Here is a 25,714-nt window from a genome sequence, read left to right as displayed (position 1 = left end):
TTCATTGACTGCAGATTTCTACGTTCTTTTGTCTCTTTCTCTCTCCCTTTCTCTCGTGTTCACTTTTCTTTCAGTCTTATCCATATCCTTCCTCATTTGCTGCACTTTGAGACCCTCATGTCCTCCATCTTAGTGATGTGCTCCTTCATGGAAGAGGAGTTATCAATACTGAGCATTCATAACTTCTTCTCAAGGGAAATCTTGTGGGCAAATTTTTTGTGCTGATACAAAGACACAAACTTCTTCCACACTTTTTCCGCGGTCTTTAGCTTTCAAACATGCACAAAGATAGAATCTTGTAAACTCATAAAGAGAAAGGGTTGGGCTCAAGAGTTGAGCCGATCCTACTGGATATTGATGATGCCTGTGCATATTCTACCATTCTTTGTTGCATCTCCAAAGAAGTTCTTTTGACAGTCATCGCTTGCAGGACTTCTACCCCAATTTGGGTGAAGCTTTAGATGTTGTATGAGGCTCCTTTGCCTATGAGTGCTGTCACCCTTTATGGATAGCTTTAGAAGATGAGTTTGAGCCGAAGGACATCATTCATTCATTCTTACTTTGTGTTACACAAGTACAGGACCAACTTTGACACATGCAATATGCCCTCATCTTGTGGGGATTGTGCTCTACAGGCTCCCTCCAGAGTTTGATGATGTAGCCAATGCTTTATGGGCTTAGACGTCATCAACACCCGTAAGTTTTCTATACATGTCCTTGATGTTGCTTGAGCATGAGATGTCTTTGCAATTACAGGGGAGGCTTCTATCCATAGTTGAGGGAAATATCTAAACAGGAATGGGAATGTCAATTTTCAAGAGGGGTGAAACACGAACGGGAATGCCACATTATCAAGGGGATACAAGGGTGCATGTCACATAATATTCTTCTTATAGATATTTTAAGATGTGTAAAAGTATATGAAAGCTTTATTTATCAATTTTGCAAGTTGAAACTTGGAAGATAGAGAATGAAAACACCATTTTCAATTAATAATGGAGGCAAGACCAAACTTACAAAAGATCAAAGATCTAAAGGCTACATTCAAAATTTCAAGACAAAATAGAAAATACAAATTCCATAACAAGTAGAAGTGCTGAGAAGATAAAAAACATTAAATGTCTATCTCATCTACAATTTCTTCCTCTTCATCATCCTCATTGATCTTGTTGTCTTGATCCTCTTCATCAGCATACTCCTCTTCATTCGCAGCTTCTTGTACAAGTTGGATTTTGTTCATCTTTATGAAAGCCAATGTACAAGTCACAAGTGTACTCGGACTTCATCTTTGTTAGCAGATGTAAGTTAGCATTAACAAAGACTAAATCATCAACCTTTTGTGTGCCTAACCTTTTCCTCTGTGTGTGTATATGGATGAATGTGCTCCAAAGTCTTTCTAGTGTAGAAGCTGCACAAACTTGGCTTAGGATTCTCAAATCCAAGTTTTGCAGCTCCCGAGAATCAGCCCTATAGTCCTCCCACCATGTAACTCCACCTATATGGAATCTATAACATTGAAGCAAAAAATAATAATAAGAAAAGTTGTATTGAAAATCAAAACTTTATATAAGTAGGAAAACTAAGACAATTTGTAAATTACCTATGATGCTAGGCATTGGGCCAACCAAACATGCCTTCTTTCTTGCTGTACCTAGTGAGCTGGTCTTTGATTCGCCGCTGTTTCTAAGGACTTTCCACCAACTTTTGAAGTGTGGAGTTCCAACCCTGCATAACCTCAACATCAGCTTGGAGTTGCCTTCCGCTATGTTGAAACTTTGGATCAAGTATATAAGCAGCGCAATGAAGTGCTGAGTAGTACTGGTTCCATCTGCCTATTGCAAGTTCCTCAGTTTCTTGTTTTTTGGATGGAGCAAGGTCAAAAGCGCGAATGTTCTCAATGAGATGATCCATTGCTTTATACACCTTACCAATATATGGCACATTGCTATCCACTTTACGCAAGAGATTAACCATAGCCAAGCATGGAAGAAGCAATTGCTTTGCTTCTTCCCAATACGCAGCTTGGATCATAGTTGTGTAGCAAAGTTGACTCAATGTTGTTCTTGAAGTAGGCTAAGTTGCTCAATGCTCAAGATGGAGCAGCAACCATTTGCTTCTTTGCTAGCCTAACGTTGTATAGGTGACGGAGCATAAGAAAATTGCAAGCAAACCTGGTGTTAGAATATTTCAGCAACTCCTTTTTAGCATATTCTTTGTATAAGGCTAGAGAGAAGTGATGGCGGGTGACAAAAGAGATTATTTTCTTACTTGTAACAATAGTGCTCTTGATCTATGCTAGTGTTCCAATGTCTTTCAATAAATTATTAAGACAATGAGCCATACATGGACTCCATGTAATGTGGGGATATTGTTGCTCCAATAGAGCACATGCAGCCCTATTTGTTGCCTCCCCATTTGAGACAAACTAAATCACATTTTTGGGCCCCATATAATCAATTGCCTCTGCCCACATCTTGGTAAGACAAGAGTTGTCTTCTGCCTGTTGGGAATAAAGGGCCATTGTGCCTTTTATACGTGCACGGGTGTGAACACACCCTTAGCACATTGTACTTTCATACATATATCTATCTAAAAACCTAAAGTGGTACACTCGTCATTGTACCAAAGAACGTGTTCACTCTCTACTCTACTCTCTCACACTCTGTCTATCTCACTGCGCGTAATGAGTGTCTACCTCGATCTTCGTGCCTAACCTTGCCCTACAAACTAGTATTAGAGCTGGCAAGAGACAGCCAAGGTGCTACAAGAGTTCGACGAGTAGCAGTTGAGAGGCAGTTGACAGGAGCAACGGGAAGGTTGTAGGCAGGCTTGTGTGTTGCAGGAGTCCGACGAGAACAATAGTCGTCGGCTTCAGCGCGTGACGGTCCAGCGCGTGAGGCCTTCAGCAGGCGCTGACGGCGCGATTGGACGGGGCGACATTCAGTCGACGACCCATTCCACGGGTCAATGGAACCCTCCCCTCGTCACGTTCCTATTTTTTCTTTTAAAAAAAAGAAAAAAAAATCAGATTCCACCCCTTTCTTGACAGGGTCTCGCGCGCTAGGCACAAAAGGCTAGACTTGTGCTATTTTGGCCCAGAAATTTGGGGCTTCTTCAAATTGAGTACTGTTCATGAAAAATTGAGGCATCTGCGTCAGAAAGTGCAGACATTGTGCACATTTGAATTGGGGATTTCGCTAAAATTATTGAAATTTTGCTCATTTGAGTGAAATTTCTCAACATTGGACCCATAAAATTAGGGCCTTTTCCCAGATTTGGAGAATGTGATGCAGGACAAGCAATTTTGTCTCAGAAATTGCAGGAATTTGTGAAATCTTGCCTCGGACATTTGGGGCTTTTCATGTACATGCACAAATTGGGCTGAAATTTACCGAATTTCTTGACATTGAGACACATTGGACACCGTGCAACTTGGGGCTTTTGCAGTTTGGGCAAAATTTGTGCAACATTTGGTCATTTTATGTACATGTAGGTTGAATTCCGCGCAATTTGGACATCAACACTTGGTAAAATTTCGGGCTTCTGCTGAAATTGCTTTATTTTGGAAAAATTGGACAGCCCTATGCATGACAGAGGAAATGCAGATGTGTGTTTGACGCTTTGAGCACAAAATTTTGGGGCTTTTGACCATTCATGTCAAATTTTATGCCCGTGGGTACATGCACAACAGAAATTGCAGCTGAAATTTTGGGATTTCTCATGTAATGTGATGCACATGCCCTTTGGAACAGCTGTAATCAGTTGGATAATGCTGTAGCACTTGGTTTGGTGCTTGTGAAAACTTAATTACAGATCTGAAATTTGTACTTCTACGTGGTCATTTATTGTTGATTGGTACTTGTTTGTACCTTGGTCACTTGGGTGACAGTTTGGGCCTGCATTTGCTGGTTATTTGGTCACATTTGGGCTGAAAACCATCGCTGGCAGCAATGACAGCAGTAATTTGATGCATATAAAGAAGCTTAAAGGCGCACATAATTTTGCAGTGTGGCAAAAACAGTGCTACAATATCCTGTTACAAAAGAAGCAGGCAAAGCCGATCAAAACTAAAGGGGCAAGGCCTGCGGACATGGATCAGGATGATTGGGATGAGTTGAATGAGCTTGCACGCTCAACCACAGAGCTATCGATTTCTGATGCCTTGCTCTTCAACATTGAAGGTTTGGATTGTGCATATGCTATATGGACTAGATTGGAAGAATTGTATGCACAGAAGAGTGCTGCAAGTAAAGTGTATTGACTGAAAAAGCTTATGGATTTGCGTATGAAAGAAGGTACAACAATGTCTACTCACTTGAGTGAGTTTAACTCCATTTTTAGCGAGTTGGTTGCCTTGAAGTTCATGATTGATGAGGAATTTAAGGCTACTTTCTTGCTTTTGCACTCTACCAGAGAGTTGGGATACATTCAGGACTGCTATGAGCAATTCTAATGTGATCCTTTTGTATGTTGATGTAGAGAGTGCTCTACTTATGGAAGAGATGAATTGGCAGAACAATGCATCTAATAAGTCTTCCAGTGCTTTGCATACTAGAGGTAGATCATAGCAAAAGGGCAAATATGATGGCAAGGGACGCAATAAATCACGTGGCAAAGATGTTGAATGCTATCATTGTGGCAAGAAGGGTCACTTTAAACATGACTGCTACAAATGGAAGAAAGAGAAAGGCAAAGGCAAGAAGACAGATGATTGCAAGGAAGAGAAGAAGGACAGTCAGTCTAAGAAGAGCAGTGTAAAAATTGAAGAGGCGAATGGAGTCACTCATGACAATGACGGTGGGAGTGATGTACTCTTTGTCTCTTCACATTTTGGTGCACATGCTTTACTTGTAGATACAGATGATGACATGCATACATGGATTCTTGATTCAGGTGCTTCCTTTCATGTCACCCCTCATCGTGAGTGGTTTTCTGCCTATACAGGGGGTCGACATGGTGTTATCCATCTTGGGGACAACTGTGCATGTGAGATTGCAGGTATTGGCAGTGTGCAGTTACAGTTTTAGCATGGATCTGTCTTTACACTTCAGCATGTACGGCATGTACCTCAGCTCAAGAAGAGCTTGATTAGCACAGGGCAGCTAGATGATGATGGTTTTCATATCACCTTTGGTGATGGAAAATGAAAGATGTGTAAGGGATCTAGGGTTATTGCCAGAGGTTGCAAGAGTGATACTTTGTATCCACTTCATGTATCTAGTGTGCGTGACCATGTTGTTGCCGTGATCGAGCAGCCAAGCGTTTCTTTGTGGCATGGCCGGTTGGGACACTTGAGTCAAACATGAATGAAAGTGCTTTCTCGTTTGGGTTACTTGCCTTGTGGTCGTTATGCTGATTTTTAGCATTGTGATCATTGCATTTATGGCAAACATGCACAGACGTCTCACAAAAAGTCTCTTTCTTTGTAGTCTTCTCCTCTAGAGTTAGTACATTTGGATGTATGCCAAATGCTAGGATTATCTTTAGGGGGAAAGAAATATTTTGTCACCTTTGTCCATGTTGCTATACGAAAAGTATGGGTTTACCCTATTCGTAGCAAGGATGAAGTGCTTGACAAGTTTAAAAAATTCTTGGCATTGATTGAAAATCAGACAGATAAGACACTTAAGTGTCTTCACTCTGACAATGGTGGGGAATATGTGTCCAAAGCCTTTCAAGCATTTTGTGACAGCAAAGGGATAAAGAGGGGACTCATTGCCCCTCATAATCCACCTCAAAATGGAGTTGCAGAGTGTATGAATCGGACCATACAGGATAAGGTCCGTATGATGCTGTCTCATGCAGCATTACCCCATAGTTTTTGGGCAGAGGCTGTTATGACAGTCGTTCACTTGATTAATCGGTCACCAAACAGGTCTTTGGGAAGGGGGGAGTTCCCCAAGAAGCGTGGTGGGGAAAGCCACCTTCATATGCTTATCTGAAAGTTTTTGGCTGCGAGGCCTTTGTGTAGGTTCGTAAAGAAAAACGCAGCAAATTTTAGCAAAAGTCTTGTAAATGCATTTTGCTAGGATATGGTGACGAGGGTGAAATGGGGTATAAATTGTGGGATCCTGCGAAAAGGAAAGTAGTACGCAACAATGACGTTATCTTCTGGGAACATCGCATGCACAAACAACCCGAAAAGACTGAGGAGTTCCGTAGGGTTGTATTCCAGGAAGAAATACCTTTTGAACATCAAAATGTCTGCTGTACAGTAGCAAATACTGTAAGAGTGCAGCGGTGCGGAAGCGTAGGACTGAGAGAGAGAGAACGCAGAGAGAGAAGAGACAGTGGAAGATGAAGATCTGTTGTATAAAGTGTGCTGTATACAAAGATATGCAGATATGTACACGTGCGCAGTGCGCTGGACTGCGTGTCTCCACCTCGATGATGCAACCTGCTGTTCACCTCGAAGTCCGCTGCAGTCTGCACTGTCTCCTGTCAGAAATCTGCGAACAGAGACAGAATTTGCGCGTGCCACCAGTCTGTAATCTGCGAGCAGAAAAAGTGCGGGAGACTGCTGAAAACCTCGGCTATAAATAGCCAGAAAACAGGGCGCCAGAAAAGACCTGTCGGCTGCATTAGATGCAGCCGACTCTCTAATGCAGCCGACTGATAGGACAGGTCGGACTGCCACGTGGCAGTCTGACTGCACCTGGACAGAAACTGTCCGACTGCACTTGGACATGGTCTCTGACTGCTAACACCCCCTCTCAGAGCCTGGGCGGGGCAGAAGCCTGAGGGATCTGGAATGTCTGTGAAGTAGAGCCTGGGGAAGTGCCTTCGTAAACAAATCTGCAAGATTGTCCTCCGTCTTGCAGTACTCCACAGTGATGGTCTCATCCAGAAGCTTCTCGCAGATGAAGTGGTATTGGATCTCTATGTGCTTCGTCCGGGCATGAAAAACAGGATTCCGTGCCAAGGCAATGCAACTCTCATTGTCACATTGCAGCAAAGTAGGACGAGGCTGGGGGCAGCCAAGCTCCTCCAATAATCTCCGAAGCCACACAGCCTCACATGTGGTGGAAGACGCGGCCCGATACTCCGCCTCAGTAGACGAAAGGGCTACCGTGGGCTGCTTCTTGCTACTCCATGAGATAACACTTGCACCCAAGGTAAAACAATAACCTGTAGTAGACCGCCTGTGGTCCACATCACCGGCCCAATCCGAGTCGCTCCAACCTGCAAGTACAAGATCTGTACCATCTGTCCCTACGGGATAATGAATTCCTAAATCAGACGTCCCTCTCAAATACCGAAGTATCCTTTGAGCAGCCTGCCAATGCACCGTCTGAGGTTCACTCATGAACCCTGCCAAGAGCCCAACAACAAAACAAAGATCAACACGAGTGTTGAGAAGTCAAATCAAGGATCCAATCAACTGACGATAGCGGGAAGCATCCGCCATGGGAGAAGCTGAATGGGAAGTGGCCTTCCAGTTCGGATCCATAGGAGTAGAAAGGGTCCGACAATCCTCCATCGCAAAAGAAACCAAGAGCTCCTGTACATATCTCTGCTGAGAGATGAAGATCCCCCTCTGAGACTGATAAATCTTATGGCCCAAAAAGAAATGGAGTAGACCCAAGTCCGTCATTTCGAATGTCTGATGTAAAGCTGCCTTCGTCTCTTGGACCTTCTGTGCATGATCACCTGTGACAATCAAATCATCAACATATAACACAAAAAGCACACAACCATCCTCGGAAGTGTGAACATAAAGCTGCGGATCGGCCTTAGAACGCCGATATCCCAACTGTGACTGAAGGAACGAATCAATCTTCTCGTTCCATGTACGCGGAGCCTGCTTGAGGCCATACAAGGCCTTCTTCAACCTGTAGACTTTCCCATTTGAAGATCCCAAGCCAGGAGGCTGCTCAACATAGATCTCCTCCTTCAAATCACCATTGAGGAAGGCCGACTTCACATCCAACTAGTAAACAGGCCATCTTCTATGGCCAGCCAAGGCAAGAACAACTCTAATGGTCGCCATACGAGCAGTGGGGGCAAAAGTATCATGACAATCAATCCCTGGGCGTTGTGCAAAACCTTTAGCAACAAGGCGAGCCTTGTGCTTATCCAAAGAACCATCGCTAAGGTATTTGGTCTTGAAGACCCATTTGACGCCAATCACCTTCTTATTCGGAGGGCGTGGCACGAGTGACCAAGTGCCATTCCTCTCAATAGCCTCCAACTCGGCTTCCATAGCTTTCTTCCATGGTGCAGACTGTAAAGCCTTCTTCACGGAGGTGGGCTCCCGATCCTGCATAACACGGGTCATCAAACAATAGTTAGAGCAAACAAGCTCCATAGTATGTGTCTGGTGTCTCCATGACCGTCGCGGACCATCCTGCGGTCCCCACTCCTCAGGGACCCCCTCGATCCCTGAATCACGGAGTGTGTCACGGGCCCAACGAGGAGGAGGCCGGACCTCCCCTCATCGCTCTCCATTAACTGAAGACTCTGGGATATCCACCGGTGGTATCCCAATATTTAGGCCCTTTACAATCACTCTTTGCATTAAGAATTTGAGTGAACTGGAAAAGAGATAGAGTAATCTGATTGCTAATAAATATTTACATAGAGGCTATGCGCATGCTTTATAAGAAATAGCGGTGCATCTAATATGCTCACACTTTATAAGAAATAGCGGTGTGTCTACCAAATAAATTCTTGAGGAAATAATCTTGAGAATGCTTGCACGTGGTGCGCCTTTCCAATTCTCCTTGCTCCACACATTAGTTGCCAAAAATTTAGAAAATCATGTTAGAATAATAACCAACTGAATAATTGAAGCTAGTCACATAAATCAGTTAATTTGGAATTCCATACAATAATTAGTTCACAAAGACGTTAATACTCATGTGGATAAAATGGTACCACCCATGTTCACACTTGCATCGATGCCCGGAAAGGATAGGCATCCCCATCGGCCTTCCGCCTAAGACAATTCTTAGGAAGATGCCCTGCATTGACGGAGAACCATTTAAGGTGCTCATCCTGCCAACGTACACACAAAGGAGAACCATTTAAGGTGCTCATCCCTTTGCGTAGGTGCCACCTGGCAACATTTACTGACAATTGCAATATAAAATTTACTACAATAAGCTTTTTGTGACTATTTCACCGGTGGAACAGTAGACTCTGTGTCAGAAACAGAATCAGAATCAAAAGGCACGGGCTCCAAAGGAACTGTAGCGGGAGTCCAACTCTCCCCTGGATCTCCAAGAACGGGATGCTCATGGCCGGAACCTCCACAAACCGCACATCTCGACTAGTGTACACATCCCGCTTAATGGGATCATACAATCGATAGCCTTGGGACTGGGAGCTGTAGCCAACAAATACCTCTCTTCGGGAAGCTGCTTCAAATTTATCACGGTGAGCCTTGGGAATGTGAACATAGGCATCACACCCAAAGACCCTAAAGTAAGAAACATCGGGCTTAGTCCCAAAGTAAGCCTCAAAAAGTGTCATCCCATCAACGGCCGAAGTGGGGGATCGATTAAGGATGTGGATTGTAGTAGCCACAGCCTCGGCCCACAGAACCTGAGGGGTCTATCAGTGCTCCATCATGGTGCTCGCCATCTCGATCACACTGTGGTTTTTCCGTTCAAGAATGCCATTTTCTTGAGGAGTGTTGGTATTAGTAACTCCTGGTGAATACCTTTATCTGCACAAAAACGAGCAAACTCATTAGAAACAAATTCATCACCCTTGTCGGATCGCAAGGTCTTCAATCTCCGGCTTGATCAGTTTTCCTCAAAGAGAAGCCAATCCTTGAAGTGGGAGAAAGCTTTTGACTTCAATGCCAAGAAATCGGCCCATGTCATCCTGCTGTAGTCATCTATGATCAACATGAAGTAGAGCTTCCACGCAAGGACTCGTTCCTCATAGGGCCACATAGATCCGTAGATACAAGCTCCATCGGTGAAGTAGACCTCCGCGAAGCTGTGTGGGGAATGGCATCTCTATGCTGCTTCCTACGAATGCAGGAGACACATGGCTGCTGGCTCACCACTATATCCGGCAACCCTCGAACAAGCTGTCCACGTGACGCCCTCCGAAGATAATCATAGTTGAGGTGACCAAACCGAGCGTGCCATAACTTTGACTGTGTCTGAGAGGTAAGAAGAAGAGTAGAGGGGGCGGTGGAAGACTTCAATTTATAGATGCCGTTCTCCTCATATCCGGATGATAGAACCTTTCTTGACCCACGATCAAGGACTCGCACCGAATCACTGTCAAACTCCACCAAAAGTCCAAGGGAGCAAATCTTATGAACTGATAGAAGATGATACCCTAAACCTGGTACATGCAAGACCTCAGAGGTATGGATACCACTACGTCCATCTGGAATAAGCTGCATCTTACCCCGTCCTGCAACAGACACTGAAGAGCTATCTCCAATGAGAACTTGCCCTCGCGAAGGTCGCAACTGGGCAACACCATCTGATGAAGGAGTCATGTGCCGGGAGGCACCACTGTTAACGATCCACTCTCGAGCCTGGGGAGCCGTCATCGCAGCATCAGAAGCATTTGGTGAAGAGTCCTCAATGACAGCTAGATGAAGAAATGCAGCTGATGAGGGTGCAGCCACCGCTCCAGAATCCTTCGTGTCCTTCTTGTTGGTGTCCTTCTTGTCTTTGTCAGGGCAATTCTTTTTCCAATGGCCAATCTTTCCACAAATATGGCATGTGGATTCTTTGTCCTTGTCCTTGTCCTTCTTTGACTTGTTATCCCCCTTCTTCTTCTTTTGGTCCTTCCCGTTCTTCTGAGAGGCTTGACCTGTCAGTGCCTCCGACTTGGAAGCATTCTGTCCCTTTAGTTGTTCCTCTTGGTCCAAGACCATAGGAACCAACTCTTCCCAACGAAGAGTAGACTCTCGCCCCGAAGCAATAAGGGCGGAGTAGAAAGTACCGAATCGTGGCGGCAACTGGGACAATAGTGTGATCTCCATGTCTTCGGAGGAAATCGGCTTCCCCGCATTCTAAACCTGCATCTGAAGCTGTCTAAGCTTGTTGATATGCTCCCGCAACGAAGAAGACTTGTTTATGGACAAGGTCCGCATCTGAACCTCCAAACAAACCCGCTTCATAAGGGTCATCCGGTTGTACATCTGATCAAGCTCCAACCATATCTCACGAGCCACCGTCAAGTGCTCGATGTGAGCTATCACGGCTGTAGTACAAGACAGAAAAAGAAAGGAACGAATCTTGGCATTCAGTTTGTCCCAGTGAGACTGAGCCTTGGCCAACTCCGCACGAACATCGGAAGAGAGTTTGGACTCATCTCTTACCGAGGGCCGGTCGATCTCCTCCTGTACAAGCTCCGCCAAATCATAGGACTCAAGGATGGCCAACAGCATGACACGCCAGATGCAGTAGTTGTCGCCATTGAGCTTTTGATCTGCGGGAAGAGCCGGTAAGACAGGCACCTTCCGGTCCGTAATCGTCTGGAACTGCAAGTCAATCTCTGTAGACATCTTCACCTGTAATGCCTTCACAAACGCAAAAGCAGCCCCCTCTGACTGTGAAAACTCAGCCTGCTAGGGCTCTTCTGCGTCCTGAAACTTCTTCACCCGCCGGAGGCGATGAAAAAGCAAAACCTGCACTTGAAAGCTGAAAACTCAAACTTCCTCCTCGTCAACCAGCAGAAAACAGCAGCAAATCCACCACTTGGACTCCTTTCTTGCGCGCCTATGCTCGCTTCAGCCTTGTTCCGAGGCGCAGCCCTCCTGCTTGCCCTCAAATGCTGAAAACGCAACCTTGTGTCGCGATAGAAACTCCTCTTCAGGTTGGTTCTGCTCTCAGTCAGCCCTTCAACACTGCTCTGATACCATGTCAGAGTGCAGCGGTGCGGAAGCGTAGGATAGAGAGAGAGAGAACGCAGAGAGAGAAGAGAGAGAAAGAGACAGTGGAAGATGAAGATCTGCTGTATAAAGTGTGCTGTATACAAAGATATGCAGATATGTACACAGGCGCAGTGCGCTAGACTGCGTGTCTCCACCTCGACGATGCAACCTGCTGTTCACCTCGAAGGCTGCTGCAGTCTGCATTGTCTCTTGTCAGAAATCTGCGAACAGAGACGGAATTTGCGCGTGCCACCTGTCTGTAATCTGCGAGCAGAAAAAGTGCGGGAGTCTGCTGAAAACCTCGGCTATAAATAGCCAGGAAACAGGGCGCCAGAAAAGACCTGTCGGCTGCATTAAATGCAGCCGACTGACAGGACAGGTCGGACTGCCACGTGGCAGTCCGACTGCACCTGGACAGAAACTGTCCGACTGCACCCGGACAGGGTCTCTGACTGCTAACAAATACCTGCTGTAAATGAACCTGTAAATGCAGGAAATGATCAGCCAGCTACTGCCCATGAAAATGAGCCATTACTTGTGCAGGAATAGCCAGGACAGCAAGCTGTTAATGCTGATTTGCAGGTTGAAATGCCAGGACAGCATGCTGAAAATGGAAATTTACAGGAACAACCAGCCAACAATGACCATTGGGTTAGGAGATCGTCTAGGGCTACTAGACAACCTGACAGATTTGTTCCTGGTGCAATTAATGTGGCTGAGTATGTCATGTTGACAGACTGTGGTGAACCGTCTTACTTCAAGGAAGCAATGGATAGACAGGACAGCAAGAAATGGTATAAAGCCATGCTGTCAGAGATGGAATCTCTTGAAAAAAATGGCACTTGGGACTTGGTGCAGTTGCCTAAAGGGCAAAAACCCTTCCATGCAAATGGGTTTACAAGATGAAGGTCATTTTTGGTTCCTCACCCAAGTACAAAGCAAGATTGGTTGCAAAGGGGTACAAGCAGGAGCATGGAATTGACTTTGATGAGATTTTCTCTCCTGTAGTCAAGATGACTACATTGAGAACCATTTTGGGTTTGGTTGCAGTTGAGGATATGGAGCTCATACAGATGGATGTAAAGACTGTGTTTTTACATGGTGATCTGCATGAAGACATATATATGCAGTAGCCTAAAGGGTTTGTTGAACAAGGGAAAGAAAATATGGTATGTAAACTCAAAAGGAGTTTGTATGGCGAAACAAGCACTAAGAGAATGGTATCATAAGTTAGATACATTCATGCAATCCCAAGGCTTTTATAGAAGTCAAGTGGATCACTGCTTATACATCAAGAAGGCAGCAGATGGTAGCCTGATTATCTTGGTTTTGTATGTAGATGAATGCTGATTGCTTGCAGGGATACTCATGCCTTGGATTCACTGAAGCAAAGTCTTCATTGCAGCTCTTTGACATGAAGGATCTGGGTGATGCAAATCACATTCTTGGCATGCGAATACTCAGAGATAGATCTAAAGGCTTACTCTATCTATCTCAGCAGGAGTATATCTCCACAGTTTTGCAGTGTTTCAATATGGAGGGGGGGAAAACAATTGGGGTTCCATTGCCTCCATATGTGAAACTCAGTGCATAGGACAGCCCTACATCTGATGATGAGAAGGTTGAAATGGCCAAGATACCATATGCTTCAGCTGTTGGCAGTTTGATGTATGCTATGGTTGCTACACGTCCTGACATTGCCTTTGTAGTGGGAGTGGTTAGCAGATACATGGCAACCCCGGGCAAGAAGCATTGGGATGCAGTGAAAGGTGTTATGAGATACCTCAAAGGCACAAAGGAGTTGTGCATCGGCTTTGGAAAGCAGAAGGCATCTGTTGTTGGCTTTATGGATGCAGACTATGCTGGTCATGCGGACTGTAGGAAGTCCACTTCTGGGTATGTGTTTACTTTCACAGGAGGAGCAGTCTCTTGGATCTCCAAGCTACAAAAGTGTGTTGCATTGTCTACTACAGAGGCAGAGTATGTGGTTGGCACTGAGGCATGCAAGGAGGCTTTATGGCTTTCACGTCTGGTGGGACAACTTGGCATCTCAGAGTTACCTGTTCTCCATTATGATAGTCAGAGTGCTATGATGCTAGCAGGGAATCCTGTCTTTCATGCAAAGACAAAGCACATATAGGTGAAGTACCACTTCATTAGAGATGTACTTGACAGCAAGAGCATTAAGCTTGTCAAAGTGCATACGGATGATAATCCTGCAGACCTCACGAAGTGCTTCCAGCAGAGCGGTTTGCTCATTGCTGACAGATGATGGGAGTTGGATAGATATATTTATTTCAGCTTTGTACATACCTAGACTTAGCTGATTCTTTTCTCCTCTTAAGGCACATTGCCTTTAGGTGGGAGGCTGTTGGGAATAAAGGGCCATTGTGTCTTTTATATGTGCACGGGTGTGAATGCACCCTTAGCACATTGTACTTTCATACATATATCTATCTAAAAACCTTAAGTGGTACACTCGTCATTGTATTGAAAAACGTGTTCACTCTCTACTCTGCTCTCTCACACTGTCTCTCTCACTGTGCATAATGACTGTCTACCTCGATCTCCGTGCCTAACCTTGCCCTACACTGGCAACCGTCGCACTCGGTGGATTTTATGTAGAGAGCCTTTCCACAACATGCAACAAGGACACCTTACAAGGAGTGGCTACGTATGTTTGACCAACCATCTCCAATGAGACTTACCCCATAGCTATCCCATCGTTGTTTGATTGGTGTGATGGTGGCCTTTATGTTGGTCATTTCCTCTTGCAAAAGTTTTTGACGTAAAGCATCATAGGTAGGAGGTTGATAAGATGGGCCAAATTGCGCAATTTTAGAAACCATCTCCTTGAAGAAAGGAGATCATGCCACGTTGAAGGGAATTCCACATGAGTAAAAAAAGCGTGCTATAATTGCATCTACTTGAGCTTTCCTTTGTGGGTGCCATGCAGTGAACAAATTACTTTGTTTTGTTGGAGGGTTGAATGATGTACCTTGTGTGACACACTACTTACGCTAGTCATAGGAAAAGTGGCAGTTTGATTGGCTCCACTCTCATGGGCTTGACTTCCACTAGTAGCAATTGTAGTTGAAGGCATTGATGCTCGAATGACATGAGTGTCCTTTGGAGGTCTAGTTTCTGGATACATCTTCACATCCCTCACCATGTGAGCAAGATCCTCTGGTGGTATCTTGCCACAACCTTTGATATCATGGCTCGGAACATTAAGGAGATGCACCATCGCCCGATCAGCACCTCCACCTTGTTTGATGCCACAAAAGCGACACTCGAAACACCTTGCTCCACCCGCCTTGCTATTGTATGACCCTATCACACTAACTTGTTGCCACCAAGAGTTGGCTTGGGTCATTTCTCTCTGTGAGGGGGTTTCATTAAGTTGGGCTTTCACGGTTTGAGGCCTCATTATGAGGTAAGAAGAGAGAGAGAGAGAGAGAGAGAGAGAGAGAGAGAGAGAGAGAGAGAGAGAGAGGTGCTTGAGGCTTAAGTTGGCTGCTGAATTGAAGTGGCTTGAAGTTGGAACTGAAAGGCTACTGGTTGACTAAGTATGCTTGAGGCTTCAGCTTAAAATGCAAGATGCGAGAGTGAGAAGTGTGCTTGAGGCTTAAGCTGGCTGCTGAATCGAAGTGGCTTGAAGTTGGAACGGAAAGGCTTGAGGCTTGAGGTGAGTTGGACTGATGCTTCATGTACATATTTATAGGATCAGGATAGGATTCAGGGTAAAGGTGAAAAGCTAAATAATCTGTTAGAGAGTAATCTTGAGCTATCAGTAATCTGATTTGTCGTTCTGTTATGTGAATAATGAGAGAGAGAGAGAGAGAGAGAGAGAGAGAGAGAGAGAGAGAGAGGAGCTATATTATACCGTCATTTTAAATTTACTTTTATTCATGAAACAGACTAAATGACAGAGAGAGTCATGTAAGTTGAGAGAGAGAGAGAGGCTTTCTGCTGCAGCATGTGTGGTCACTGATAGACTGTTGTTGTTTGTTCCATCTGTACAGAAATTATTTTCTGCTACAGCTGTGGTAGGTACCACTTTTTTTTTTTGGGGGGGGGGCAGAGATTTGGTTCTAATCTCTGCAGCAGTCCGCTCAGGGCTGGGGAGAGAGTGGTTATTAGTGGTGGGTGGCAGTCGTGGCTTCATGGCAGACCAGTGACGAGTTCATGAATCCGTTAATTATCAAATCGACATAGGATCTAGATTCGTCTCCGGCCGATAATCTTTCTTTAAAAGCCATGCTGTAATTCCAGTTTTAAAAGAGATGCTTGTTGATACATTTTTATTTGCTAATTGTTTATGCTAATATGTTTTATGCTAATGTTTTTATGTTAACGAAAACATAAAACGTTTTAACTACCATAAAACGAAATAGGCATGAAACAAGCAAAAAAGAAATGAGATATGAAATGTTTTAACTAGTTGAATTATTTTAAACTAGCCATAACTAAAAAACAAAGCCACATTCACAACATTTGAGACTAGGCGTTTCAGCGCTGGACTATCATGGCAGCCAAAACGTTTTGCAAGGGACTTGAAATGCCACGGGGTGCTTCATTGAAACGCTCGAAACGTTTCGCTTGCTGAAACGGTTTTTGTCCACACCATCTCTTGTTTCCATGTTTGGGACTTGTCTTGGAGTTGTTTTAGGCCATTTTGTGTAATTGTGCTTCCTTTGCAAATTGGTGGTACCAGTAAGGCTCTTACAGCTTCAGAGAGGGGTGACAGGAAAAAGAAGTCAAAGGCCTAGTGTTATCGCGATGGTAGGAAGGGGCATTCGCACAAGGATTGGAAAGAGTTAGTGGCTTCGAGAAAAAAGGAGAAGAAGAAGAAGCAGGATCAGGACTCCTTTGTTGAGTCATCCGCTTTCTCAGACTTTGACTAGGATCCTTTGGCCAAGGCCAAGGCCAAAGCGCGGACAAGATCATCTTCTTTGGATCGTGGGAAGGGCTTAGCAGCCCTCCTTCATCTACTTTCTAGTACATGTGATGCAGTCATCCCTTGTGACTCTGCAGTTCTAGAGAGGGAGTGCGAGAAGTTGGTGAGGTGGGGTAGGTGAGTCTCATCCATACAGGTGTATAGGTGCATAGGCTCCAAAGAGGGACGTCCTTGGTTCATGATGGGTTGTTACTTGACAGAGAGTGGATTGGCTCCTAGTCCAAGCTCACATGAGGGGACACTTTGGTGGTCTTGGCCAAAGGTTGGGAATCCATGGTCATGTATGTTCAGAGGCATTTTTGACAAGATGGTCTTGTATGCTAGTGCAAGACATTGTTGACAGACACAGAGATGTGTTATGACTCCTCTTTAGTTTTTTAGGAGTTGGTACGATTGACATTGACGCCAGGTTCTCTCCGAGGCACCTTGGTGGTGGCTTGATTACCCACTGCTTGGGTATACAATCCTCCCTTTGTGTTTAGCATTCATTGTGCAGATTTCTTCCTTCTTCCTCCTGTTGTCTCTCTCTTCCCTTCTGAGTGTGTTCGTGTTCCTTCTTCCGTTGTGCACTCTCATAGGAAGAACTGCTTTAGAAATGCAGAGGAGAAGAGCAGAATATGCACGAGCATCCTTGTAATCTCAGTAAGCACAATTCTTTCATGGTTGATCGAGTCTAGATGATGACAAGGTAGTCCCAATCATCTGGAAGAGGAGTGGGAGGTTGGGGCTGCGCAATAACTCCTAAAACAACATAACATAAATGATTTTGCACAAACCATGCTTTCATGATAGCGCTCCTTGTGACATAGTTAGGGCCATGAATTTTATCATCAGTAGAACAGCAAGGAGATGCCCTTGGGAGAGAATAGGGGAAAAGAAACAAAAGAAGAGAAACAGAGAGCGAGTACAGCCAGAAGACAGACAGACTGCACTAGCACGAGTTCATACATAGTTTAAAACACAAAATCTGATCAGGAAAATAAGACAATTACTGCAGAAGACCAAATCAGATCAAACACAGCCCGAAAAGGATGATTACAGCCAATCAACTGCAAGACAGACCTGAAAACACAGTCGCCCAGCTTGCAAACACAGCAAATACTGAAAACACAGGCTCAGTTCTGCTGTCTGATTAAGCAGAAAACACAACATAAACTGGAGAAGATAGTGAGCAAACTGCATGGGAGGGGGTTAACAGTGAAAATGCAGGTAGCTGTAGTAAAAATGCAGATTGATGAGGCTGAAAAGAGGATGCTGTAAAAGGTGATCAGCAGCAGTGGCCAGACTTGCAATAGCGAAAAGAACAGTCCAGAGAAGAACTCAGAAGAATGCTTCGGAAATGGATTCCATGTACCAAACATGAGACAGTTGTGTACGACAGTGAGTCACTGGCTGTGTGAGTACTAGCACTGGCTCACTCTCTCCAACAAGTCCTGTGCTGGAAGATTGCAAGTGGATGAATCAGTGAGGAGGGAGCCCAAATAAATAGGCATGAAGTAATGCCCAAAGCAAATCAGGTCAGCCAGCTCTGTAGAGTCGGCCAATTATAATAATCCCAGGTGATCACACTCTGGCCTAAGGAAACTGGCGTCCAAAAAGGAATGCACAGAAAGAATGTGTCAAGCCCACAATACATTTACAGACTCGCTCATGAGCTGACTAATCTTCTAACAGTTTACTCTATTTTTTCCAGTTAGCCTGTTTTCATCCGAGTGTTATAGAGTTATTCTCCTTTCCAATCTGGTGCTTGCCCTCCAGTGTGAGCTGGCATGTTTTGTTTGCTGTTTTTCTCAGGTTTTGTAACTTTCAAAGAAATTGTCTGTTGCAATCTAAGCACAGCTGTTGTGATTAACCGATACTATTAAACCAGGATAGATCATTGTACTTCTGGCCCCAAGCAGCAGTAACAGCGACCTAAAGTTGCTATTATGGGGCTGTAATAGAACCAGGAGGTCAGTCAGGCATGCCATATCTTGATGTGAGCTCTAGATATCTAGCATGGATGTCCATATGCTTGTGTAGTTCTTAAGTTTATGCAAGTGCATGTTGAAAATTAAAAAATAATCAGAATGGATTATTATGATTTTTTAAAGGATAAGGTCATATACTAAAGAGAGAATGTTTTTCAGGGAGCTCATGAGGAATCTAAATCTGTTACCAGAGCAGCTGCTATGAAAGGTTCTGTTGTGTCAGTTCTTTGATAGATGTTGTGAATATATGTTTCATATTCAATCTTCTGCGACTATTGGAAAATATTATTCTGAAGTGTTGGAGCTGGCAGCTTTGAGGGAGCGCATGGAAGCTGACGTGGATGAAGTAAGCCATTTGGCAAAGGCTATCAAAGAGAAGCTAGAAGCACTTGACACTGCGGTAATTCTCCAATGGTTCATTTATTTTACTTGTATGCTATTTGCAATGATCAATTGATGTAACCTTTAGATTGGATGAAATTTTGAGTGTTTGTTGCACGAGTTTTTCAATTATTCTGAAAATTACCTTTAACAATCTTGATATATATACACACATGAAGGTTCTTATGCATTCATCTGCAATAATGTGTTTCTGCAAATTGTTAGTAAAAGTGCATATTACCGAAGATGCACAAGTCAAATATGAAGTTACTCATGCGTTCATCTGCAATAATTGTGTTTCTGTGAATTGTTAGCAAAAGAAGTTATTGCCGAAGGATGCTTGTAAAATCATGTGTACATTTTCATTCTTGGATAACTATCAAATACTCCAGTCAGGATACAGTAGTTAAACGATCAAATACTTTAGTCATCCATCAGATACTTTAGTCAAGCTAGGAAGAGTTTTGAAGTTAGCCATACAGACAGAAAAATTGAAGAGTAAAATTGAATTCAGACAGCCATGATGTTTGTCAGGGATTTCAAGTTGGGACTTTGGGGCTACAAGTGGATTCTCCAGTAGCATTGCAAGTCCTTTCTACTCATTCATAAAGCCATCAATATTCTCTCTTACCATACAGTTGAAATTTTAAGAATCCCAACTGCAAACTTCAGGCTGTTTAACTTTGTACTTAGCACTTCTGGTTAACTTTTGCTGCTGCATACAAGTTTATCAAGGAGTTTCTGTGCAATACCTAAGATATGAATCATGACATAAACCTTGTAAATAATCTGTAGATCTCTGAAATGATGGTAGAATCTTTTAAGCACATACCTAAGAGATGAATGATGACATAATTATTGTATGTAATCTGTAAATTTCTGAAATGATGGCAGAATCGGTTAAGCACATGTAAAATAATAAACCAATCAAATATGACATCTGTTAATAATTTCACATCTTTACCTGCTTATTTGCACTTGTCTCCACCTGCTAATCTGCCCCTATCAAGTGCAGGATGCCTAATTTGTCAGCCTTAGCTGTTTGCTAGTACTTGAGCACATGTTGTATGTCAGCACACTGGCATCTCTTAAATAGATGTTGGTGAGGCAAGTTACAGTCAATTCTAGCTGTCCTCACTTTCTCGGTTCATCTTTGTCAAAGTGGAAATTTGACAATTTGTGAAGCATACAGACCAGATGCTATTGATCATGTCAGGTCCTCAATACTGAAGACTGCATTGTCTACACTGCAGCATAGAAAATCACAATGCACTGTAGGCTGTAGGCAGGGCATCTTCTGGATATTGGTTCATTCTTGTCAACATTACAAATGATACAGTTTCATATTGGGACCAACAATGTCTTCACTCAAACTCAAAATTATTAGTTGGTTCAAGCACCTAAAGATCAATATTGATTCCTTCTCCAAAAGTAATCAATTAGCACATTTATCTGAAAGCGGAGGGTAAAGGAACCAACCAAGCACATGAGATGTGATTACACATATTGAATTACAGACAGACCAATAAGGAAAAAGACTTCTTAAGTCTCAAAGCTGAGGCTGAATGCACTGGCCAATCACATTGATACACTCTCATTTAGGAAATTTGGTGTTCTAATCTATTGACAGCATCTGTGATGCACATTACAACTGGTAAAACTCCAAACCACATGCACACAATAGTGCAGAGCAGTTACATTTGTACTTGACTGCATCTCAGTGTTTCTCCAGTCTAGAAAGAGCAAAATATTTTCAGCTGTTGCAGTGGCACTATATGCACAGACTGGTGCTGTTGGACATGAAGATTTGCTGCCAACTGTTGGCATATTGTGATGCAAACTTCTTTAGTAAGTTGCAAATGTCTCTACTTAGTTGCTTGTGGAAGATCTGATGTGAGGTCAATGAGCCTTTCATTTCAAAATGAAGAGAATATAGAAGTGAAAGTATAATGCCAAGTCGTGTTAGAGGTTATGTTGGCATCTCTTATATGTTCACACTAGTTGGAACTTTGATTACATTTGGTCCTTATGGGGTGCTGAGTGGGTTTGCATGCCAGTCCTAGGCTCCAGACTTCCACACTCGTACTTTGGCACCTAATTGTGGACATGTCCAAGAGAGTTGTTGTCCTTCACATGGATGGGAAGCTACCATTGTTGCTCCTCTTCACTATGGTGACAGCAATGATACCTTGTCATGTTGCACTGTAGTGGATTCCGTTTGGTGTGTCTTGTGTTATTTGCAATTGCACTTTCGTGTTGATGTTTTGTCTCTATGCTCAGTGATCTTGTAACTTGTTCCTTTGCTTGTGCATTGCATTGACATGGCATAAGATGGTCTTTTGAGCATCAAGATATCTTTTAATGATTATGTTTTGCATGCAATTGTTGGTCTAACCAGCTGCATTGTGTGCTTCAGTGCTCCTACATGGTTTTCCTTTTATATGGTCATGAGCCTCTTTAGCTGTTGGTGAGGTGTGTCAGGTTGTGGTTGGGCCACTCATAAGCGTTGAAGGCTATCCATGTGGCTTAATAAGCAATTTGGATCTATTTGAGGTCGGGTGTAGGCTTACAGTCCTCATAGAGTGTTGTGGCTGGTTGAATGATTGTGTCTTGGTTGTGCCTGCATTGATCTGAATGTGTCTTTGGTGATGATCTGCATGCCATTCTCAGTTGATTTCTGTGGTCCTGAGCCTGGCACACCCCTTTATGGTGTGTGGGGACGGGTGTATCTTTGCCTTCAGAAACATGAGCTCATTGACAGGTCTTCCCTGGCAGTGATCGGTGCTGAAGTGCCACGTGTCAGCTGATGCGGCACTGTCGGCCAGTTGCAGCAGTCGGCTGATCTGCATTATTTTTTGTGTTTTTCCTGGCCTATTTATAGGACCTGATTTCAGCAGTCCTCTTCAGTTGGTTTTCACAGATTTCAGGCTGCAGATCGTGGAGACTCCTCTCAGGGCTGACAGAGATTGAGATCTTCGAGGTGGAGACATATGCTGATATTCTCTCTACACTTGTGTATATTTTTGCATCCTTATACAACATTCCTCAATGCAGATTTTCTGCATTTCACTCACTCTCTCTCTCTCTCTCTCTCTCCACTCTTTGTCTTGGTCATTCACTTCCTCATTGCTTCACTTTGACATGGTATCAAAGTATTGAAGGTCTGACCTAGGGTGGACTCATCTGAAGAGGAAATTTCAGCGTGACACAAGGCTGCGTTTTCAGCGTTCAAGTGTAAGCAGGAGGGCTGCGCATCAGAACAAGGCTGAGGCGAGCATGGGTGTCTTAGAAAGGAGAAGATTTACTGAAGTTGCTGCTGGTTTTTGCTGTTAGAGAAGGGCAAAGGCTGCATTTTGGGCCTTCAAGTGCAAATTCTACCTTTTGAGGAGCGGGACAAGCGAACAAGAGTCCTAGCAGGCTGTATTTTCATAGTTAAAGGGGGTTGCTTTTTGTGTTTTGTGTAGGCATTGTAAGTGAAGATGTCTTCTGAGGCGTAGACTGTCCTGAGGACATGTATTTTTGAAATCTCACTTAACATGTGGATTAATTTTTAATCACATGATAAGTAAATGGGTAAATCCCTAATTACAACTTAATTATAGCAGCAAACAATTAATGCAAATCTGAAAATACAAATTTACCTAGTGATCTTTGACAATGCACACCCGATTGACCCCAAAATTGGTGCCCTTTTTGGTATTTCTTAAGCTTTATTGAAGAAGAAGTTGATTTACAATGGGGTTTTCCCGATCCCCTTCGCAATCCAAACTCTCCTTGCTGTCCAAAGTGACCAGCAAGTCTCCAATCTATTTTACCCCTTGATTCGTGTACTTGATTGGCCTTCACACGCTTCATAGATGATGAAAATGCCCCAAATTCAATGGCTAGCTAGTCCTTCATCTAAATTTAGCTGAAATTCACCTTTGGCTCTAAAAAATCCAAGTCTTGGAGGTTCCAATTTTTGGCACGCTTCTCAAGGTTGTTGCTAAACCCTAATTTTTGCTGTAAATTAGGGTTTGTAGCAGAGAAATTTGCAATTTCTCAGCCTCCAAGGGTCCAAATGCTGAGATCTTTAGAGAAAGGCTATGAAATGGTTGGGAGATGAGAGAGAAAGCTGTAGAGAGAGAAAGTTCAGAGTTTTGTCTCGCGAAGAATGACTAAAAATCAGTCAAATGCAGCTGTTGCCCTGCCACAACAGCTTGTAGATGCAAAGAATTGAAGAAAATCAATCATTTACCGTTGTTGCCCTGTCTCAACAGCTCGTAGATGCTGTCACCTGCTGTTGATTAGTCTTTTGTTGCCCTTGGCCACCGTAGAAGGTCCTCCAATGGCTGCAAATCAGACCAGCAAGATCTCCTCTCTCTCTCTCGTAGGCCGAATACACTAAAAATGTCTCTCTCGAGCCTCTAAAGACGTTTTTTAGTCTTGCATGGGTATTTTTGACAAGTGGCAATCTTTCCAAATGGTTTTTCCAGCATTATCCATACTTAAATATTAATTTTCAGTCTTTAAATACTGAAAATTAATCTAATAATTGTTTCGGTGCCCTAAAAAGTAGTCTGACTAGCCAATAATCAAATTGGCTAGGCATCTATTGGGAATAAAGGGCCATCGTGCCTTTTATATGTGTACGTGTGTCTTAGCACATTGTACTTTCATATATATATCTATCTGAAAACCTAAAGAGCTACACTCGTCATTGTGCCTAGAAACGTGCTCACTCTCCACCTTGCTCTCTTGCACTCTCTCTGTCTCTCACTATGCGTAACGATTGTCTGCCTCAATCTCCTTGATTAATCAATCTCTACAAACTGGTATTAGAGTGCAGAATGCACGCTCCCCAAGGTCAAAGGCAGCTCGCGTATAGCTGTTGAGTGTGTGACCGTCGGCAGACAGGAAACGAGTAGTAGTTCCAGGTTGCAGTTGCAGGTAAAGAACGTCAGTAAATAGTTGAGGTAGTCGTGAGCTACAGGCATCTTGGGTAGTTAGGTGCGAGCAGGAGTCGTTGGCGGATTGTTGGCGGGCAAGAGTTGGACTGACAGGCTGGCTACGTGACAGGTAACGGGCTGCAGCTGATCGGGGGTCCAATGTGGAGCCCTATGCATGACAGAAGAAATGCATATTTGTGTTTGACGCTTTGAGCACAAAATTTTGGGGCTTTTGACCGTTCATGTCGAATTTTATGCCCGTGGGTACATGCACAACAGAAATTGCAGCTGAAATTTTGGGATTTCTCATGTAATGTGATGCACATGTCCTTTGGAACAGCTGTAATCAGTTGGATAATGCTGTAGCACTTGGTTTGGTGCTTGTGAAAACTTAATTACAGATCTGAAATCTATACTTCTGCGTGGTCATTTATTGTTCATTGGTACTTGTTTATACCTTGGTCACTTGGGTGACAGTTTGGGCCTGCATTTACTGGTTTTTTGGTCACATTTGGGCTGAAAACCATCGTTGACAGCAATGACAGCAGTAATTTGATGCATATAAAGAAGCTTGAAGGCGCACATAATTTTGCAGTGTAGCAAAAACAGTGCTACAATATCCTGTTACAAAAGAAGCAGGCAAAGCCGATCAAAACTAAAGGGGCAAGTCCTGCGGACATGGATCAGGATGATTGGGATGAGTTGAATGAGCTTGCATGCTCAACCATAGAGCTATCGATTTCTGATGCCTTGCTCTTCAACATTGAAGGTTTGGATTGTGCATATGCTATATGGACTAGATTGGAAGAACTGTATGCACAGAAGAGTGCTGCAAGTAAAGTGTATTGAATGAAAAAGCTTATGGATTTGCGTATGAAAGAAGGTACAACAATGTCTACTCACTTGAGTGAGTTTAACTCCATTTTTAGCGAGTTGGTTGCCTTGAAGTTCATGATTGATGAGGAATTTAAGGCTACTTTCTTACTTTTGCACTCTACCAGAGAGTTGGGATACATTCAGGACTGCTATGAGCAATTCTAATGTGATCCTTTTGTATGTTGATGTAGAGAGTGCTCTACTTATGGAAGAGATGAATTGGCAGAACAATGCATCCAATAAGTCTTCCAGTGCTTTGCATACTAGAGGTAGATCATAGCAAAAGGGCAAATATGATGGCAAGGGACGCAATAAATCACGTGGCAAAGATGTTGAATGCTATCATTGTGGCAAGAAGGGTCACTTTAAACATGACTGCTACAAATGGAAGAAAGAGAAAGGCAAAGGCAAGAAGACAGATGATTGCAAGGAAGAGAAGAAGGACAGTCAGTCTAAGAAGAGCAGTGTAAAAATTGAAGAGGCGAATGTAGTCACTCATGACAATGACGGTGGGAGTGATGTACTCTTTGTCTCTTCACATTTTGGTGCACATGCTTTACTTGTAGATACAGATGATGACATGCATACATGGATTCTTGATTCAGGTGCTTCCTTTCATGTCACCCCTCATCGTGAGTGGTTTTCCGCCTATACAGGGGATCGACATGGTGTTGTCCATCTTGGGGACAACTATGCATGTGAGATTGTAGGTATTGGCAGTGTGCAGTTACAGTTTTAGCATGGCTCT

At 43.6% G+C, this 25,714-nt stretch overlaps 1 protein-coding gene and 1 pseudogene across 1 annotated transcript in view; one reads left to right on the top strand and one right to left on the bottom strand.

Moving 5' to 3' along the window:
* The window catches only part of LOC148013083 (syntaxin-132-like), a 64,199-nt gene that overhangs the window by 9,028 nt on the left and 29,457 nt on the right, over window positions 1–25,714 (top strand). The window contains exons 4-5 of the mRNA XM_087668634.1: window positions 18,941–18,989; window positions 19,093–19,181. Of these exons, the coding sequence (XP_087524760.1) occupies window positions 18,941–18,989; window positions 19,093–19,181 (138 nt within the window). The remainder of the gene's footprint in view (window positions 1–18,940; window positions 18,990–19,092; window positions 19,182–25,714) is intronic.
* On the bottom strand, window positions 1,203–18,781 carry LOC148013084 (uncharacterized; annotated as a pseudogene).

This window comes from Lygodium microphyllum, chromosome 26, assembly GCF_053477565.2.
Source record: "Lygodium microphyllum isolate KBCC chromosome 26, Lygodium_microphyllum_v1.1.10, whole genome shotgun sequence".
NCBI lineage: Eukaryota > Viridiplantae > Streptophyta > Polypodiopsida > Schizaeales > Lygodiaceae > Lygodium > Lygodium microphyllum.
Note: the sequence above shows the minus strand (reverse complement) of the source record. Positions and strands in the feature narration are given on the sequence as shown.